General features: G+C 37.5%; 2 protein-coding genes across 7 annotated transcripts in view; one reads left to right on the forward strand and one right to left on the reverse strand.

Moving 5' to 3' along the window:
• The window catches only part of LOC109906358 (butyrophilin subfamily 1 member A1-like), a 31,637-nt gene extending 19,791 nt beyond the window's left edge, over positions 1 to 11,846 (forward strand). Inside the window, exons 3-7 of one of the 4 annotated variants that reach the window (XM_031793013.1) lie at positions 4,127 to 4,185; positions 4,490 to 4,537; positions 8,649 to 8,681; positions 9,466 to 9,483; positions 10,659 to 11,846. In XM_031793013.1, the coding sequence (XP_031648873.1) occupies positions 4,127 to 4,185; positions 4,490 to 4,537; positions 8,649 to 8,681; positions 9,466 to 9,483; positions 10,659 to 11,200 (700 nt within the window). In that variant the 3' untranslated portion in view covers positions 11,201 to 11,846. Of the gene's footprint in view, positions 1 to 2,091; positions 2,203 to 3,866; positions 3,948 to 4,126; positions 4,186 to 4,489; positions 4,538 to 8,648; positions 8,682 to 9,465; positions 9,484 to 10,658 lie in introns of those variants that run through there. The other 3 variants (XM_020504046.2, XM_031793014.1, XM_031793012.1) reach the window with 3 other exon arrangements.
• On the reverse strand, positions 11,055 to 21,263 carry LOC109906336 (butyrophilin subfamily 1 member A1). 3 transcript variants are annotated; one of them, XM_020503993.2, is made up of 11 exons: positions 18,638 to 19,910; positions 18,220 to 18,299; positions 17,433 to 17,771; positions 17,000 to 17,287; positions 16,276 to 16,395; positions 16,047 to 16,073; positions 15,827 to 15,862; positions 15,672 to 15,719; positions 15,550 to 15,576; positions 13,634 to 13,660; positions 11,055 to 11,151 (listed from the first exon to the last, which is right to left on the reverse strand). In XM_020503993.2, the coding sequence occupies exons 1-11, from the start codon at positions 18,751 to 18,753 to the stop codon at positions 11,147 to 11,149; spliced, it is 1,113 nt and encodes a 370-aa protein (XP_020359582.1). In that variant the 5' UTR covers positions 18,754 to 19,910; the 3' UTR covers positions 11,055 to 11,146. The 3 variants fall into 3 exon arrangements, with proteins under 3 accessions (XP_020359582.1, XP_020359581.2, XP_020359580.2); XM_020503992.2 differs by lacking the exons at positions 11,055 to 11,151; positions 18,638 to 19,910 and adding exons at positions 11,968 to 13,347; positions 21,212 to 21,263 and having other exon boundaries at positions 18,220 to 18,348; XM_020503991.2 differs by lacking the exon at positions 11,055 to 11,151 and adding an exon at positions 11,968 to 13,347 and having other exon boundaries at positions 18,638 to 19,898.
• Between the last annotated feature and the right edge of the window lie 452 nt (positions 21,264 to 21,715).

The following is a 21,715-nucleotide window of genomic DNA, read 5'->3' on the forward strand; positions in this document are numbered from 1 at the left end:
GTCCGAGTTTAAAAGTAGAAAGTTTGCAGCCATCCACTTCCTTATGTCTGAAACACATGCTTCTAGCAAGGGCAATTTTGGGGCTTCACCATGTTTCATTGAAATGTACAGCTGTGTGTCATCCGCATAGCAGTGAAAGTTAACATTATGTTTTCGAATAACATCCCCAAGAGGTAAAATATATAGTGAAAACAATAGTGGTCCTAAAACGGAACCTTGAGGAACACCGAAATTTACAGTTGATTTGTCAGAGGACAAACCATTCACAGAGACAAACTGATATCTTTCCGACAGATAATATCTAAACCAGGCCAGAACTTGTCCGTGTAGACCAATTTGGGTTTCCAATCTCTCCAAAAGAATGTGGTGATCGATGGTATCAAAAGCAGCACTAAGGTCTAAGAGCACGAGGACAGATGCAGAGCCTTGGTCCGATGCCATTAAAATGTCATTTACCACCTTCATAAGTGCCGTCTCAGTGCTATGATGGGGTCTAAAACCAGACTGAAGCATTTCTTATACATTGTTTGTCTTCAGGAAGGCAGTAAGTTGCTGCGCAACAGCCTTTTCAAAAATTTTTGAGAGGAATGGAAGATTCGATATAGGCCGATAGTTTTTTATATTTTCTGGATCAAGGTTTGGCTTTTTCAAGAGAGGCTTTATTACTGCCACTTTTAGTGAGTTTGGTACACATCCGGTGGATAGAGAGCCGTTTATTATGTTCAACATAGGAGGGCCAAGCACAGGAAGCAGCTCTTTCAGTAGTTTAGTTGGAATAGGGTCCAGTATGCAGCTTGAAGGTTTAGAGGCCATGATTATTTTCATCATTGTGTCAAGAGATATATTACTAAAACACTTGAGCGTCTCTCTTGATCCTAGGTCCTGGGAGAGTTGTGCAGACTCAGGACAACTGAGCTTTGAAGGAATACGCAGATTTAAAGAGGAGGCCGTAATTTGCTTTCTAATTATCATAATCTTTTCCTCAAAGAAGTTCATGAATTTATCACTGCTAAAGTGAAAGTCATCCTCTCTTGGGGAATGCTGCTTTTTAGTTAGCTTTGCGACAGTATCAAAAAGGAATTTCGGATTGTTCTTATTTTCCTCAATTAAGTTAGAAAAATAGGATGGTCGAGCAGCAGTAAGGGCTCTTCGGTACTGCACGGTACTGTCTTTCCAAGCTAGACGGAAGACTTCCAGTTTGGTGTGGCGCCATTTCCGTTCCAATTTTCTGGAAGCTTGCTTCAGAGCTCGGGTATTTTCTGTGTACCAGGGAGCTAGTTTCTTATGAGAAATGTTTTTAGTTTTTAAGGGTGCAACTGCATCTAGGGTATTGCGCAAGGTTAAATTGAGTTCCTCAGTTAGGTGGTTAACTGATTTTTGTCCTCTGGCGTCCTTGGGTAGACAGAGGGAATCTGGAAGGACATCAAGGAATCTTTGTGTAGTCTGTGAATTTATAGCACGACTTTTGATGTTCTTTGGTTGGGGTCTGAGCTGAACATTTCTGACAATAGAAAGCATTACTAAACACTAATTACTTCTCCTTGAGTGATTAGCGTACTTCCATGTTAACAGACATATGAAATAAGCAAAGACGAAATGTTGGACATTTACGTGATTGTGTTACTTTGCCAGTCAGAGTGTACTGCATCTGTTTGGCCATGAGGCCATACACATGGTATTAAATGTTGAAGAGATTTCTTTGTTTGTTTATTAAGTGAGGCAAACAACAGAAAAATAAATAAATAAAGTAGATCCCCTTGTTGCTATGGCAACCCTAGTTCAACACTTAACAACACCTAGTGATTTTATGCTCTTGGGGAGGTTAAAAGAGGCATAGTTCAGCCAAAATCAAAGTGGAAGTTGTATCTCTAGTGGAAGCTTGAAGGCATAATTTTTGCTATAATAATGCACTTTTTCAGCATAACTTTTCAGTATCTCCGATTTTTATGTAATTAAATGATTTGTTAAATGTGAAGAGGGCCATTGTTAAACATTTAATTACAGTTGTATGGCCAATCCTGTTTTAACGTGTACTGCTGAAGGAAACTAGTCTAGAGGGAGCCTCTGAACCTTTGAGCGTCAAAGTCCACAGTTGGTGTGGTTAAACACTACTGTCATTGTTATAAGAAGCTCTAGGGAGAAAATAACGTTTATTTCATATCTGAAACTCCGTTATAGCTCCGTACTCTTATCTGCATTCAGGTAACAGATTCTAGTGAATTAATTCATTTCTAAAAGCGTGTCTTTATCTATTGCGAAATAATGTGATATGTAACGTACATTTAATAATGCTTTCAAATGTCTTGATGGTTTAATTGTATATAACTCTGGTTCATAGTGAACCACAAAAAGTGAGTGGTAGAGGGGGCTGAACTGGGGAGTTCTGAGATACCCGAACGCATGAGGGGAAAACAATACCTTTGTCATAAAGCATTTCATGCATATCATCGCATTTTCGTAGTGGCATTGAGCAGTAGAGTAGAGGCACTTACAGAAATTGAACAAATGGGGAACATTTTTTGTAACCTACGGTCCGGGAAAATGTTGGCCTTTTAAAAATGCATATCATGCAATTCAACGTAATTTTACTTCACTGGAGACTTTGTCAGAATCATTTTAAATATCGCACAAATGATCAAAATGGCAGGCTACTTTGACACTGACAAACTGAGATCAATAAAAACGACCTTATCTTGAATCCATCAACAGCCTACACCTAGGTTAAAGGTTAACTGCAATTTAACCTACAATAGTTGTAGGCTACAATATGAGGATATTATAGTCCTAAAAATGCTTTCCAGATTCACTGACTCACCCAATGATGCGCTGTTCACAAAAACGTATCTCCCTCTCTCTTTCTTTTGTAAAATATATTTTTAAATTGATCAAATATTTTGGTGGCCTACAGCATAGAGTCTTCTCTTTTCATCAGGAGTCGTGGCTTTTCAACCTGTATTCTTTCAATTTTACATGAAATGTTTTGTCTGCATGCTTTTTTTTCACTGACCGATTTGCCACGCGTTCCCGACTGTAGACTATTCCTTATTATTGGGCTACAATCCAGAACTAGACTAAATTAAACTATTTAACCTATGTGGCTAAATTATAGGCCTTCTCTTTGTGTAGTGGGCTATTCTGAATGATTTCATTTATTTCTGAACAGAGGTAATTATATAACTTTGGCAAATGTATTTCAATGTATCAGGTGTACTGCCAGGCTGTGGTACTGCAGTTCCCCCAGAAACCTTCGCGCAGCTATGATTCTATACGGAAATAAATTATGAAGTGCAATGCTGGAGAAATTAGAGTTGCAGGCTCATGTCTATCAGAGCAGAGAGGGAGAGAGTTCATAGAAAGTTAATCTCATTCTAGTTATGTGAGAGATACTGGCGCGCTTCTCACACAGCCACGCGTTGGTCTTAAACATATATGGTTACAATGCTGCGAAAACCATAAATCCGGACCGGCCCAACCCAAATCAACTCGTATGATATTAGGCCCGGTCTGAAAATCTACTTTTTCACATGACGTTATTTGTGGAGAAAGGAATATTAAAGAGGAGGCAACTCGAATGATCTTCGATAGGTTTTATTTATAAATGATTTGTCATGCCACGATAGGTACTGGATCCGGCCAATTATGTTCCAAACAAAACAGTCCAAATTGGAGAGGTGCCGGATCCTCTTCTGACAGGTTCCGGCTCAAATTAAGCATTGAAGTACTGGCACAAAAGTATATCTAAGTAAACTTGTTGACAAAGATTTTGTTGAAAGAGTATTTGTAAAATAAAGGAATGCTATCCATACTTATTATTTTACAACATTATTTTAATAATCTTGATGCAGGTCATGATTTTATGTTCCCAGGCAGGTGCATCATGGGACCTTTGATCCAGCATATCTGTTTGGTAACATTCTTTATCTTTTTTGCCTGTTCATCTGCTCCAGGTAATAAGCTAATAGTAAAGTATTGGGAAGGGCTATGAGGGCAGACTAAGCCATTCACCCTGGTACCACATTTCCAAATGTTGGTTGTCAATCTCGATTTGAACCATAAAGCAACATCAAAAAACAACATATCATGTCCATCACCACTTATTTTAATCAACAGCTGAGAGATGTGTTACATTTGGGATCATTATTATCCTGGGAGTGGTTTTCTTGGTATGGTATAAGTGCTGTGGACGTAAAGCTTCATTCATTATACTTTATTACTTTTTAAAACAATAGATTTATCACTTAAATCAGGGAATCCCACCACATTACTTTTTAACATAATTTTCATTATCTTCAGCATGTTTAGACTATGAGGTTATAAAGTAGTGGAAATCCCCTTAAATTGAAACTGACAGCTTTTTCAACTCTTTTGCAGATATGAAACAAGCAGACAATCATAATATTAGTAAAAAATATCAAATTCCCAGTTTATCTTTCAAAAATTACTTTAGAAAAGGATACACTTAAATGACATGTTTTGTCATTTTTAACAGATGCAAATCAAAATCTGCTGGGAAGATTTAATGTCATTGGAGGAGAGGGTGGGTGACCAATTTAGAATGTATGGCTAAAATGTTACGTTGCTTCTGTAGCCCTTTCCTGCAGTCAAATGACCAAATCGCTCTCTACTGGCCTCATGAGTGGAATGTTATTCAGATTTTTTATAATTTCATAATGAATAAACATTCATAACAACAGAAATCTGGTGTTTCTATGTCAGATGGTTTAGTTATATTTCAGTCTTCTGTGATGTATATAAAGTGTAATATTGGAATGCAAACCCAAAATTGAATACATTTAAGTTCTATATCTGCCATGGTACAGGTCTTCTTTTTTAAAAGCCCATAACCATGTATATGAGGTTTATACTTTTCATTCAAAGTAGATTTGTTTATGACTACCAAGAAAGACTCTGCATGACCCTGATATAGCCCAATGCAGTAAAAGGTTATAAATGCATTGTGGACGGCCCTTCAGTAATTTAGAATTGAGTATTCAACAAAAATGTGATGTGAGAAGATGTACTGTATATGTTGACCTTCAAATAAAAAAATATGTTTTTTTTGGTTTGGTTATACAGTACCAGTCAAAAGTTTGGACACATCAACTCATTTAAGGGTTTTTCTTTATGTTTACTATTTTCTACATTGTAGAATAATAGAGAAGAAATCAACACAATGAAATAACACATATGGAATCATGTAGTAACCAAGAAAGTGTTAAACAAATCAAAGTATATTTTATATTTGAGATTCTTCAAAGTAGCCACCCTTTGCCATGACAGCTTTCCAAACTCTTGGCATTCTCTCAACCCGGGTTCATGAGGTAGTCACCTGGAATGCATTTCAATCAACAGGTGTGCCTTGTTAAAAGTTAATTTGTAGAATTTTTGTTCTTCTTATTGCGTTTGAGCCAATCAGTTGAGTTGTGAAAGGTAGGAGTGGTATACAGAAGATAGCCCTATTTGGTCAAAGACCAAGTCCATATTATGGCCTGAACAGCTCAAATAAGCAAAGACAAATGACAGTCCATCATTACTTTAAGACATGAAGGCCAGTCAATCCAGTTGCAAAAACCATCAGGCGCTAAGATACAATTGCCTATCATGAGGACTGCCACGGGAAAGGAAGACACAGAGTTACCTCTGCTGCAGAGGATAACTCGGTTAACTACAACTGCCATGCAGCCCAAATAAATGCCTCACAGAGTTCAAGTAACAGACACATCAAAACATCACCTGTTCAGAGGAGACTGTGTGAAATCAGGCCTTCGTGGTCGATTTGCTGCAAAGAAATCACTATTAAAGGACACCAATAAGAATAAGAGACTTGCTTGGGCCAAGAAATACGAGCAATGGACATAGATTTTTAACCAGCATGGCTACCACAGCATTCTGCAGTGATTCGCCATCCCATCTGTTTTGCATTTCCTGGGACTATCATTTGTTTTTCAACAGGACAATGACCCAAAACACACCTCCAGGCTGTGTAAGGACTATTTGACCAAGGGAAGTGATGGAGTTACCTGGCCTCCACAATCACCTGACCTCAATCGATTGAGATGGATAGGGATGAGTTGGACCGCAGAGTGAAGAACAAGTAGCCAACAAGTGCTCAGAATATGTAGGAACTCCTTCAAGACTGGTGAAAAAGAATTCCAAATACGAATTGGTAATGTGCTAATCAGTATTAACCATTGTATTTACGATACATAAATGAACTTAACCCAATGAGTCCCACCATATCACTGACACATTTTGGACTTCTAACCCCTTTTAAATTCCTTGATTGTTTCTTCCACATCCGTAAATACCAACCATTAGTCTGTGTGATTAACGGGGGCTGAGCTAGAGCCATGTTGATGAGACAAGGGCAGGTCCCGAAGGGGCCCGGGGCCAGGGTTGAAAATCTGAGAATCTCACAAACATGCACATGTAACATGTTTTGCTCTATGACCTCACAAGCTACACAATAATTGTTAGAAGATAAGGGGTTGTTCTACAGTGAACATCATAGGAAATCCCAGGACATAGTGTCTTTACCACTGTAATAAGCTCCCATATTTTCTGTCACAAACTTTAAACTCCACACAGTTGTAACTGACTAGTTAGATATCCATTTCCTTGTGAGCAAACTGGAACTCCTTCAAGACTGTTGGAAAAGTATTCCAGGTGAAGTTGGTTGAGAGAATGGCAAAAGTATGCAAAGCTGTCATCAAGGCAAAGGGTGGCTACTTTGAAGAATCTCAAATATAAAACACTTTTTTTGGTTACTACATGATTCCATATGTGTTATTTCATAGTTCAAATCAAATCAAATCAAATTTATTTGTCACATACACATGGTTAGCAGATGTTAATGCGAGTGTAGCGAAATGCTTGTGCTTCTAGTTCCGACAATGCAGTAATAACGAACAAGTAATCTAACTAACAATTCCAAAAAAAACTACTGTCTTATACACAATGTAAGGGGATAAAGAATATGTACATAAGGATATATGAATGAGTGATGGTACAGAGCAGCATAGGCAAGATACAGTAGATGATATCGAGTACAGTATATACATATGAGATGAGTATGTAAACCAAGTGGCATAGTTAAAGTGGCTAGTGATACATGTATTACATAAGGATGCAGTCGATGATATAGAGTACAGTATCTACGTATGCATATGAGATGAATAATGTAGGGTAAGTAACATTATATAAGGTAGCATTGTTTAAAGTGGCTAGTGATATATTTACATCATTTCCCATCAATTCCCATGATTAAAGTGGCTGGAGTAGAGTCAGTGGCATTGACAGTGTGTTGGCAGTAGCCACTCAATGTTAGTGGTGGCTGTTTAACAGTCTGATGGCCTTGAGATAGAAGCTGTTTTTCAGTCTCTCGGTCCCAGCTTTGATGCACCTGTACTGACCTCGCCTTCTGGATGACAGCGGGGTGAACAGGCAGTGGCTCGGGTGGTTGATGTCCTTGATGATCTTTATGGCCTTCCTGTAGCATCGGGTGGTGTAGGTGTCCTGGAGGGCAGGTAGTTTGCCCCCGGTGATGCGTTGTGCAGACCTCACTACCCTCTGGAGAGCCTTACGGTTGAGGGCGGTGCAGTTGCCATACCAGGCGGTGATACAGCCCGCCAGGATGCTCTCGATTGTGCATCTGTAGAAGTTTGTGAGTGCTTTTGGTGACAAGCCGAATTTCTTCAGCCTCCTGAGGTTGAAGAGGCGCTGCTGCGCCTTCCTCACGATGCTGTCTGTGTGAGTGGACCAATTCAGTTTGTCTGTGATGTGTATGCCGAGGAACTTTAAACTTGCTACCCTCTCCACTACTGTTCCATCGATGTGGATGGGGGGGTGTTCCCTCTGCTGTTTCCTGAAGTCCACAATCATCTCCTTAGTTTTGTTGACGTTGAGTGTGAGGTTATTTTCCTGACACCACACTCCGAGGGCCCTCACCTCCTCCCTGTAGGCCGTCTCGTCGTTGTTGGTAATCAAGCCTACCACTGTTGTGTCGTCCGCAAACTTGATGATTGAGTTGGAGGCGTGCGTGGCCACGCAGTCGTGGGTGAACAGGGAGTACAGGAGAGGGCTCAGAACGCACCCTTGTGGGGCCCCAGTGTTGAGGATCAGCGGGGAGGAGATATTGTTGCCTACCCTCACCACCTGGGGGCGGCCCGTCAGGAAGTCCAGTACCCAGTTGCACAGGGCGGGGTCGAGACCCAGGGTCTCGAGCTTGATGACGAGCTTGGAGGGTTTATATGTCTTCACTAATAGATTACATGTAGAAAATAGTACAAATATAGAAAAACCCTTGAATGAGTAGATGTGTTCAAACTTTTGACTGGTACGCTATATTTTCAGTTGGTCACATGGATATACAGACAAAAATATATCTCCCCATCCCAAGATGCCTAAGGCAGTTTCAATGAAAGATGAGGCTGAATGAAGGTTACTTAACCATGCTGATATCAATAGGAAATAATCATTTTGTCACAGGACACTTCAAATCTTGAATAAGCAACAGTCAACCTGAAATGAATCTGTTTCAAGTACAGTTTACAAAATAAATAGCAGTACTAGAATAAGAGTGAATTGTGAGATGTATTACTTTTCTAATGTATTTTTATTATGGTCTAATTGTATTGTATTTTTTCCAGATACAAATACGAATTTGGACCTCCCACATAATGGTAATGTGCTAATCAGTATTAACCATTGTATTTACGATACATAAATGAACTTAACCCAATGAGTCCCACCATATTACTGACACATTTTGGACTTCTAACCCCTTTTAAACTCCTTGATTGTTTCTTCCACATCCGTAAATACCAACCATTAGTCTGTGTGATTAACGGGGGCTGAGCTAGAGCCATGTTGATGAGACAAGGGCAGGTCCCGAAGGGGCCCGGGGCCAGGGTTGAAAATCGGAGAATCTCACAAACATGCACATGTAACATGTTTTGCTCTATGACCTCACAAGCTACACAATAATTGTTAGAAGGTAAGGGGTTGTTCTACAGTAAACATCATAGGAAATCCCAGGACAGTGTCTATAACACTGTACTAAGCTCACATCGTTTCTGTCACAAACTTCAAACTCCACACAGTTGTCACTGACTAGTTGGATATCCATTTCCTTGTGAGCAAACCATTTCTGTACATACAGCATTCATATACATTTATTCTATCAGGTTGTTGTTTTGGCTGACCTTTTATTATTATTGACATTTGTCAATACAACTCATGAGTGCAACTGTTTATGTCAAATAGTTTTGTGTTCTATTTGTAGCCCTGGTTGTCATGAAAAGGAAATGGTGAAACACTTAATCGTTGGACATTAAGATAAATGAAAGTCAGATAAAGGAAATTGATGATTTTTGCTGCGGCCTTGGGACTGATAGGGTTAACAAATCACAGTACTATAATAAGCCTGAAACATGTTAAACCTGTCTGTATCCTTTTCTTTTCTAGAGGCGCGCTCACATGAAGGTAATCAGATTTAATCATATTCTTTCTATGTCTAAATATTCAACCCTGCTGTGAAAAAGTATTTCCCCTGTTCTGATTTTCTCTATTTTTGCAAATGATTTACACTGAATATTATCAGATCTTCAACCAAAATGATGTTGTGCACAATATAAATTAATGGTAAATTATGTATTTTGTAATTTTGGAGTCACTTTTATTACAAATAACAATCAAATATGAATTGAAACGTATCTACATGAATGTGGATGCTACCATTAGGGAAAATCCTGAATGAATCGTGAATAATGTTGAGTGAGAAAGTTACAGAGGGTCAAAGATCATACCTCCAAGACATGCTAACCTCCCCTGTTATTGGTAATGATGAGAGGTTAGCATGTGGAAAGACATTTTAAGCTGCCATGCCCTTATTAGTCCCATGTTGAGACAGCTTCCTAGCAATCTGTATATCATCTAACTTGCTCTTTAATAGTGCAGTTTTTATTTTTATTTTCAAATCATCACTGTATATCTGGTAAATGTGTTTATTTCATGAAAATAACAGTGTATAAATGTATATACATGTATTTCCCTGATACTCATTTAGCCAAATAACTGTGTGTATATATCTATATACTTGTATTTCCCTGATACTCATTTTGCCAAATAAATGCTCAGCCTGATGATGATGATACAAATGTAAATATAGTTACATAAACAGCATTGATTGGTGGATAGGATCGTCTAGACTCAGAGCCTACCTCGCTAGCCCCTTCAAAGTAGGAGGATACATTATGCAAATTAAAGATGATAAGAATCAGAACAGATCGTGATGTCATGCTGTAGGACAAAAACTCCATCCTACTTGAACTGGCTGAAATTCCAAGCTCTTACACTAAAATGGCATTATCATAATTTTTGCAATTTCAGAGTCTTATTTTGACTTCATAGTGTGGAAATATTATTAACAAAACAGGAGAATCACGTTTTTGACTGCACTGCCCCTTTAAAGGTATAATGTTTGAATAAGAAAACACAGGATTAAGGCCTACTATATGGCTAGTAAGACATACTCAGGGCCTTATTAGCTACTCATATACACACTTATGAACCACAAATCAGTTACTAATATGTGTACCTTAAAATTAAGTCTTACCAAATATGACATAATTGGTTGACTCTTTTTTTGTTTTCATCAGTGGATGTTGTTCTAGATGGAAAAACAGCTCACTCTCAGCTGAAGATATCACACAATGGGAAAGTTGTGGAGTGGGTGACACAAAAAGGAGAACCACAGACAGAGATTGACAAGAATGACATTGACAAGCATTTTGATGAAGACCCCTATGTGTTGGGCAGTATGGGCCGTGCTATGAGGGCCTACTGGGAGGTGTGTGTAAAGGAGAACAAGGACTGGGTACTTGGTGTTACTAGCGCAACAGCTAACAGGAAAGGACAGTTGGTTCTCAGCCCTGACAATGGCTTCTGGGTAGTCAGGATCTCCAATGGCGAAAACCTTAAAACATTCATGGGTGATGATGTCCTTAATGAAAGAATTCCACACCGAGTGGGTATCTATGTGGATTATCAGGAAAGGAAGGTGACTTTCTACAATGCAGAAGATAATTCACTCATCTATTCATTTACCAATGGACCAAGTTATGAGGATGATGTCCGCCCACTTTTCTCACCCTGGAAGTATGAAAAACAGCCCATCACAATTTTGTCAATTTCAACTTAAAAACTGGAAATAATGTAAAACATGAAAGGATCCCCTCTACACCTGTCAGTAGGATACTTTATTGTGATAGAAAGCTTAACTTGGCTGAGTGGTCTTACAGTAATAATGGTCAATATACAATTATTGAATGTGAATAATTGTCACTTCAGTAATATTTAGGCATATGCTTGAAATTGTTGAAAATGTATGATATTTTTCTTCAACTTTGTTGAATGTAATACAGCTATTTCAGTTGTATTTTTCTCAAACCACACGGATATTAGAAGAGAAATCATGCATAATGCACAGGTAATGTTATGTCTCCTTTCATACACATATATACTGTACACTGTATTGATTTGTGAAAAACAAAATATTGCTTTTAAGACTTGTATGTGTATCAGTTTATACCTTGCGATCATGAGGATCAATCAGTTTGTTAGATTAGGAAGGTTTGTAATCAGCCATTGGTCAGCACAAGCATCAGAGGCCTTCGTAAAGACTGCTATTCTGGGACCTCATTAATAAAATGTTTGCACCCACAGATTTGATTGTAAATTGTACATATAACATCTACAGGAACATGTGATTTATAAATCGTGAACTTGAAATGAAAATATGGAATTGACATAAATTCTGCAATAAATTTGGGGATTTCTAAATTAAACATGTTTTTTTGTGATGAACACACATTTTAATAAATGTAAAAACAAATAATACTTAGCAAATGAGGCCTTTGGGCCTTTAACCCAATATCCGCTAACACACAAGTACTTTTCATGACACACTTTTATTAAAATGCCTTTTATTATTGTCACAAAACATTTTTTACATTTTTACAGATTTTGTAAAAATGTGAGTGAAAAGCTTTTAAACAGAATATTACACATAATTACAGTGAGTGAGTCAATGATTCTATATTGTCATACATATTGTAATTAAAACAACTGCGACTTTACATTTAAATAGATTAACACAGTGTACAAAACATTAAGAACACCTGCTCTTTCCATGACAGACTGACCAGGTGAATCCAGGTGAAGCTATAATCCCTTATTGATGTCACCTGTTATACCAGTTTAGATGAAAGTGGGAGACAATGCTTAAAAATCCTTCTTTAACCTAAGACAATTAAGACATGGATTGTGTACGTGTTCCATTCAGATGGTGAATGGGCAAGACAACAGACTGAGGTGTATTTGAACGGGGTATGGTAGAAGGTACCAGGCGCACCGGCTTTAACTTTTCATGCTAAACAACATTTTAGGATTTACATTTTCAGCTTAAATTTAAGTGTCTATAATATACTTTGGGTTCTAAATACCTTTCTGTTTTCACTGACTTTGTCATCTTCCATTATTTACACTAACAGTTCTTGGAGGTTGAGGGTTTGTCTCTTTTTACCACAGGTGAGATTTTGAGTTCCTCTTTACAATCAATCAAAGGACCAAAGAATGGATAGAGTTTCTTAGTAAACATGCCACAGAAGGAGTGTATGTGGCATTTCTTCTCCACGTTGAAAAATGTTATCTGTCCCCCCTCATAGTCCATGAAAACTCCCAGCTTCTCAGGTGTCAGTTCAATGGGAAGGAAAGTGGAAGACGGTTCAACTGTTTTCAGTTCTCCATCTTTGTAAAATATGCTCCAGAAGCCAGTATGTGGATACATTTGGATGTTGTCTCTCTTCTCAGTTTCCTGAGCGATCCCAACACTCCACTGGCTCTTCTTCCCCAGGTCAACCTCCCAGTAATGTGTACCTTTGTCATATCCTTCCTTTCCCAAGACACACGTATTTTGATTAAACCTAATTTTAGTGCCTTTGCATTTTTCTTCTAAATTCTCAGTGGCCTCCTCTTTGTGTACTTCCTCAACCTGCAGAGTACCTTCGTTGTTTTGTCCTTTTTTCATCATCCTGTTAAATAATCCAGTTTTCTTGTCTTTGTCTTTTCCTGAAACATTTAACATACTATTTTCTGTAGGTTTTCCTCCAAAACGCTCTGTGTCTTCTTTGTGTTCTTCTTCAAACTTCATGCTGCTGCTTCCTTTGCATTTTTCTTTGAAATTCTCACAATCCTTTTTTTCTTTTAATTCTCCAAATTTGAGAGATTTGTTATCATCAAATAAAGATAGTCTGAGATGTGCAGTGTCAGGATCGAAAGTCACATCCACTGAAAATATTTTTGCGTTATTTTTTTTTTCAATGTTAAAAAGAATTCCGATACAATTCACACAAAATATGAATCCAATAACATTAGTATATTTCAAAATGTTATATTTGTTCCATAATGAATTAACATGATTATTGAAAAAACAATACAATATAATCTTATTTGTGGTAGGAAATGTGATCATATGTTAAATTGAAACATAAAATGATATAGATGTGTGTGCCTGCACATTATATTAGCGTCAAACTTCATGACACATATGAATTATAAAAGTGTTCATAATTACCTGCATGATCAACCATCAAGCTCCAAACTAAGATGGGGACAACAAAAGGAATTGATGTAAGTATATATACAAAAGTATTGGGACAGTGACACATTTTTGGTTGTTTTAGCTCTGTAATCCAACCCTTTGGATTTGAAATGATATAATGACAATGAGGTTATGACAGTCATTGTGGATACACTTTTATTGTAAATAAGAATAGAAAATATTTCTAAAAACGTAGTTTTGGTTGTGTTTCAGATCATTTTGTGCCCAATAGAAATGAATACTAATTATAATTATTTTATAAGAATACATTGTGCTTCAATACACTTCTACATTAATGTGGATGCTACCAGGATTACAGATAATCCTGATACAATCATGAATAATGATGGGTGAGAACATTACCCCCAAGACATGCTAACATTAGCATGTCTTTGGGATATGATATGTGACCCTCTGTAACTTTCTTACTCATCATTACTAACAATTCATTCAGGATATTCCCTAATCATGGTAGCATGTAGAAGTGTATAGAAGCACATTTTATTCTTATTTGTAATAAAAGTGATAAATAATACATTATTTACCATAAATATCTATTGGGCACAAAATAATCTGAAATATAACCAAACTAATTGAAAATGTATCCAACAAGTTTGTAGAGTCGCAAGCTCGATGTAGTCATTGCGTTCTAGGAATATGGGACCGAATACTAAACATTTGACTACTTTATTCATAAGAATCTTTATGGATGTCAATAATAATTGTCAATAATTTTGACCCCTACCTTTTTGACAATAAATAATAATAATTACTTTTTCAACAAAATATATTCCCTGAGAAATAGTATCTCTATAAAATAATATAATTTCTGTATTTTTTTTAAACATTCTATAAAAATGTCAAATACTGAGTTGTGTTGTATACAGTGTTTATTGCTCATCACTATCAAGGGTGTCAATAATTGCAGACCCCGCTAAGAAGTAATATTTTCTGCTCACGCATTCTCATTTCGACACCAAACTCACCACTGGTACATGTGGCCAAAGAGCTCGATTTTCATCCATGAATTGTAAAAGCCTGAAGTTTTCTAAACTACATTGACATTTGGATTGGAACCAGTGCATTGTTCAGATTACATAAAAATAGAGCAATATGGCCACGCACACCTGTGGTGGGTTTGGTGACGAAATGAGAATTCATGAACAGAAAATAACCCCATAACTACTATAACATATGGTGGATCATTGATTTTATGGGGTTATTTTGTTCCAATGGTCCTGGGGCCCTTGTTAAGGTGCAACGGCATCATGAAATTTATCAAGAACCAGGACATTTTAGCCAGAAACCTGGTTGCCTCTGCCAGAAGGCTGACACTCGGCCGCAAGTGGACCTTTCAGCAAGACAATGAACCCAAGCACACGACAATGTCAGTCTCCGGACTTGAAACCCATTGAAAACCCATGGTTTGAATTGAAGAGGGAAGTCCAGACGAACGATATCAAATATCTGGAAGGTTTCTGTATGGAGATCCCTCCCAATGTGTTTTCCAACTCAAAAAAAACATTTTAGAAATAGTCTCAGTGTCATAATCTCTGCAAGGTTTAGGTATTGAAACATATTGAAAAAAGGAGTGTAAATAATTTTGACATCTACCTTTTTGAAAAAAAAGTAGTTCTTAAATAAAATCTCTTTCTCTGAGCAATTGTATTAGTATAAAATAATATAATTTCCAATCTATTTGAACATACAAAATAGCTCAGTATTTGAATTATTTATTTTATCCAGTCATTGTTGCTCATCTTTATCAAGGGTGTCAATAATTCAGTACCACACTGTATATATGAAAAATAAACTGCATGGATTATATGCTTAGCTGACAAATCACTTGAAGTTTGTGCAGCATTAATGTGAAAGAAGCCGATAGTTACCAGAGTCTGGGATTGTTTCAGTAATTCCTGTGGAAATACAAAATCATGTTTCTGTATCAATTCACTTTTAATACTTGTGAAAAAAATGATGGTCCATCAACTGTAAAACACATAATACGTACCCATTAACATATCCTTATAAGTGAGTTCCTCTGTCTTTTTGATGAGCTCTGTAATATACAGTAGAGGAAAGTTGTTATTTCAGTTTGAATTAAAACAGTTTTAAATTATTCATTTTAAGGAAATACTGTATATATTGAAGATAAATATTCAATACCTTGATCCATAGCTTTTAATTTTGCATTCATATCGTCTATTGTAAAAAAAAAAATCATATATATTTGTAAATGAGTTCTATATACAGCATATTACTTGATATTTTAATTCCTTGTTGACAATTGCATTTGATTTATTTATAAAGAATGAAACTTGAGATGTTAGTGTTTTCAAAAGTGTTACAAAACTCAGTTAGTGCATGTTTCAGTATCTGTTCTTACCCAAAGGCTTCAGTTTTTCTCGAACAACTGGAGGTGAATATATAATATCATCATCATTGCACAAAGTACTTGCACAACAGTATTGCATTCCACAATGAATGTATATAGAATTTAATTCCAATAACATCTGAAATTGCCTACAACAATGTTGTATCACAGAACCTACTAATAAACATGGTGATCTATAATTATAACCTGATATCATATTTAAACAACAAGTGAGCCCGACCTCTTCTCTGATGGATTAAGGAGAGCACAGATGCAGTGATACACAGCAGTCCCAAAAACACAGGAATCATAAATGCAGAGATATACACCCGGTCAGGCAGACTGCTCATGTAGAATTCCTCTGTAACACAAGCAGGGTTAAAGATTAGATTAGATTATCATTGCAATCAATTAGTCCTGCAAATTATATAAGGTTCAACATTCCACATTTTTCCAAATGTTACCTAATCACACTCCAACCTAATCTTTGTCTTATATAAGCCGTACCTTGAGTCTAAACTTTACACATTATTAACATGATGAACAAACATCCCCTAGACCACTTGTTAAAGGCATTGGTCTACAGCAGGGATGTGCAACTGTGATGAGGGTGGGGGCCACAAAGAAACGGAACTGATCATTTTGCCATCAGGTGGAGGCAAATGTTTGCAGTTTTTTATGATCAATAGGCCCCACGCCAATCAATAATTCAACTATGCTTACTACAATTTTAGATAGCTGGTTACTAGACTAATTTACCAATAAATAATCAAATAGATGACATGGGATAATTGAGTGACTGCTGATGCACAACCAAGTTTATACATTTCCCCTCCAGTATTTTATTATTCTATCTCTAAACAGTAAATTTAGATTTTTTTGGAGGTGGTCAAATTGGTCCAACACAAGGGGGGCTGCCAGTTGTCTATTCCTGGTCTACAGTATATTCCAGTCCCTAAACTCACCAGTCATCTGCAGTTTAGACTCCATCTTGGTTCCCTGGTACTGTGACATCACTACACAGGTGATCCCCTCCAGTTTGTCCATCCCTATTCTCATGTGACTGGTTATAGAGTACAGGACGCCCCCCTCCTTCTGGTTGGGTCTCTCTGTCTCTGCTGAGGTGATCTCCTTCCCACTGCTGTCTGTCCACAACATGTCAGGCTCTGGGTACCAGTTCTCTGAGCTACAGCTGAGCTGGATGAACACTCTGTGGTGCTTCCTCATGGAGATCCTGGGGACACTGCCCTGCTCTGTAAAGAAACAGGTGAAATAATAGTTTTACCCTATTGTGAAATCTAAAATACTCTACATTCTGTTGATCTGCTTTGATGATTCTGCACTAGACAGGAATTGATTAAAATGATCTTCTTACTGAGTAAGTTCATATTTACTTACGTTTAACCTGTAGTACAACAGGCAGTTCCTGAATCCAGTCCATGTAGCTGGCATGGCATTTGTAGATTCCCCTTTCAGAAGCCATGACATTATTCAGCAGCAGTGATATATTGCCTTTCTCCAACTCCTGAGTGAACATACTCACTCTTCCATCATAGCCTTTCCCCTCTGTTACCTTTCCACCATCATACAGGTACAGGGGGCTAGCGAATTCTCCTTCCTTAAACCACCTGATATCCATGTTAACAGCACTGGTTTGAGGAGACAGGTGACAGGGAAGGATGACATCATGACCAGCAGAGGTAACTACAGGGTCAGGAGGGACAACAAGCTGCTTATCTGAGTGGAGAGACAAGAAAGTGTTGCAATATCAGTCTGAAGGACACAAACATAAGAGCGGCTCATATCAAGACATTTGCACATGTATCAAGACATTTACACAAAGTTTCAACAAAAGTGTACATCATACTACTGTATATACCACTAATACCAAAGAAATAGACATCTACATTGTTTTACAAATCTATAAACCTACTTAATAGAAAGCCGTGCTGAATACAACATGACACACATGTTTGAGCGATTCAAGAATTTGTAAGGCATTGTGCTACACAAGGAAAATCTGATTGATCTACCGTACATATAATAATATTTTGTGGTTTTTTAAGATGCAAGGTGATTTTTAGATCCGCAATGCAGTCAATCTCAAACATACATTTATTATACTTAACTTGTAGGTGTAGGTAAATGTTAACATGGACAAAATATTACTTGTAATTGTAATTACCTGCAACAGATGAACAGGCATTAAAGAGGATGAGGAATGTTAACAAACAGACTTGCTGAATCAAAGGTCCCATGATGCACCTGACAGGGAACATAAATCCAGGTCCCGTTAAACGCAGAGTTCATTAATCTACAAAAACAAATATTAAGATTTTAAAAAATCACATGATACCATGAACTTAGTTGGTATCACACATTTTCAGGGAGGATATTTAAAATTAATTGTGCATTGACATCCATGTGTGAAAACACAGCAATTCATATACATTTGATTTCTCACAAAAAAGCAATTTATTCTGACGGCAGAAAGGGAACTGAGGAAGAAGGAAATATGCCGAAGTCAAAGTGAGGACGTTGGATAAATCACAACACTTGGGTGGAGGACGAAAATGAATCTGTCAAGACTGACGATGAATTACCTGCGGTGGCAGGTGTGGTGAAGATGGTCGAGGTTCAGCCTCATCCCAATGATGATGAGGATGAGTTGGAATGAGCTCTTTGGAGAGAATGGATCCTTGCCTTCTGGCGGATCCATGTGTGGTGTCAGGTTGGGTGGAGAGTCAATGAAAGTAACTTGAGGTAGACTCGTGATGGTCTTTTTGTCCAGAGGGAGTGGGCAATCCGAACCAAGCGCCTAGGGACAAGAACTCCGGAGTAGGGTGCCATTGAAAGGAGTTATAACTGGGTGGCATTAAGTGTTGAGGAGCAATTGAAATGGAAGATTCCTGGTGTATGTGTTGCCCAACGTTTGGTGCGAAGCAGACCTGGTGGAGAGCGTGGTGACAGGGAAGACTGTCTGTCCTGATGAGTTTTTACCCGACAAAGTTAAGTTAGGATGTGCCAGTTATCCCGTGAGAGCTTTTGTCCCGAACCCATTACGTTGTTATAGGTATGCTGGCAGTTGGATGTGTCTGGTGAGAGAATGGCAGGTTGAGGTTGCCAGGGTCAGAGTAGTACAGAAGGTGTCATGCTGAGGCAATGGTAGAGGAAGATGGGTACAGGGCGAGGGATACTGAGAGGATTCCGGTGAGTAGGCCAATGGAGAGTGATAGGAATAATTTGTGCTTCAGTGAGGTGGGAGTCTTAGCATCCATAGCCATGGTTATCAACTCTACTGCAGAAATGGAACGTTAGTTATAGAAAGTAGAGGTTGTGGTGGCAGCTGCAGGGAAGTACTTGGGATTGCGAGGTTTTAATGCAGAAGCGTTGCAGCGGGTGATGAGTGGTAGTGTTCCGTCCTCCCAGGCGGTAGGCCTGGTGTAGGATTATATAGGGGAATAGGATTGTGGGGTTTTAATGAGTGTAGGGTGAGTTGAAATGGTAGTTTTTTTCCTGTTCCCATTTTGTATCACAGAGTATAATGAATATATACTGTATACTCCAGTCTAGTTGGTGGTGGCAATGCAACATATATTGGATGCCAACCAGCGTTAATCCTCACCAAAGAAGAAGAAATGTATTACAGACCAAAACAAGGATGTGGTGAATACAAAAATGGTTGAATATAGTAGGTCTAAAAAGTCCTGTTGCAACAGATGACAAGACTAGCATATCTAAATGTATTATTTCTATATCTACACATTTTTCTAAGTGGTGTTTTTTCATCAGAAATGATATCTTATGGGTACCTTTATGTGTGTGTAAAATAATACTGTTCTTAGATTTTTTATTGATAGATTTTAGATGTGTATGATTTTTTTCAGAATTCTGTATATCCATTGTTTAGCTGGAATGGAATGATTGTATCAAATAAATATATATATATATATATATATATATATATATATATATATATATATATATATATATATATATATATCCTTTTACGACTACAATATTGAATATGATTTATATATATATATGACTGTGAAATGAGGTTCTCATCTATTTATTTTAAGAGGAATGCACCTGTCACAAATATTACCGAAGGTGACTTCCCTTCTTGTTCGGGTGGCGCTCGGCGGTCGTCGTCGCCGGTCTACTAGCTATCACCGATCCGTTGTTCTGTGTTCCTTTGGTTTTGTCTGATTGGTATCACCTGTTTCTTTTTCGGTTGTTAGGGTGGGGTTATATAAGTTTGTTCAGCCCGCTTCTGTTTCGTGCGGGCTTGTTTCGTCTGTTCTGTGTTTGAGTGTATTTTGTTTGCATTTCCGGGTTTCACGCTGTCCGTTATTATTTCTGATCATTTGTTTTCCTACTTTTGTTCATGTTATTTTTCCTGGACATTAAAGCGTGTTTTTCCCACATATTTTGCTCTCTGCGCCTGACTCCACACCTCTTCACTCATTTGCCGTAACAGCACCTACTGTTAGTTGCTCTGGATAAAATGTTAAATGTAAATGGTTTACATACCGTACAGATATCATATTACTGTATTGAATACTTTTATTTAAATGTCACAAATGTATCATTTGTACAGTTCATATAAAATGTTTTGTTATTTGTTCAAATGGACTTTGTAAAACCTAGCAGAGTGAGGCAGACATACAGTACCAGTCAAAAGTTTGGACACACCTACTGAATCAAGGTTTTTTTATTTATTTTTCTATTTTCTACATTGTAGAATAACAGTGAAGACATCAAAACCATGAAAAAACATGTGGAATCATGCAGTAACCAAAAAAGTGTTAAACAAATTAAATATATTTAAATTTGAGATTCTTCAAAGTAGCCACCCTTGACAGCTTTGCACACTCCCTTGAATAATTAGGTGGGTCCAATCTTTTGATGGATACTGTATAGCATTTTTATAACATGATGTTTTGTCTCTCTGGAATGAAACCATTAAGTGATAGATTTTAAAGAAAAACATGCCAGTCATTGAACAACCCCATGCCATGATTAGATAGTGAAAAAACACACCACACCAATCTCTTTCATAATTTTTTGAAACAATAAAAGTGAATTTACCAACATTTCTGAAAATGGATATATAGCGTTATGGAATGAAACTCATCACATGCGTGTATAAATGAATGGATAGAAATTGTTACCTGAACGCTGCCACAGCATGCTTAAAATGGAGAGTCTGTTGAAGATTAGTTAAACTCTTTCCTTTTCTCCGTAGAGCATTTTATTGCAATGATTAATGTTTAACCATCAATGGACTTTGGATATCCTTCTGGAGGAGTCTGAAGAGGGAAGGTATGAGCAGTCATTTATTTATTTATTTAACCTTTATTTAACTAGGCAAGTCAGTTAAGAAAAAATTCTTATTTACAACAATGGCCTAGGAACAGTGGGTTAACTGCCTTGTTCAGGGGCAAAACAACAGATTTTTACTTTGTCAGCTCAGGGATTTGATCTAGCAACCTTTCAGTTACTGGCCCAACTCTCTAACCACTAGGCTTCCTGCCACCCCAATCATGACTAAACAGATCTTCAAAACACTATTTTGCATAGTGCCACTGTAATGTAGGTACTTTATAAGTAAGAGCGAGGAGGAGGAGGTCAAAGGGCTAAGAAGATGGCTCCATGAACTACCCTTGAGTAATGAA

Source organism: Oncorhynchus kisutch, linkage group LG16, assembly GCF_002021735.2.
Source record: "Oncorhynchus kisutch isolate 150728-3 linkage group LG16, Okis_V2, whole genome shotgun sequence".
NCBI lineage: Eukaryota > Metazoa > Chordata > Actinopteri > Salmoniformes > Salmonidae > Oncorhynchus > Oncorhynchus kisutch.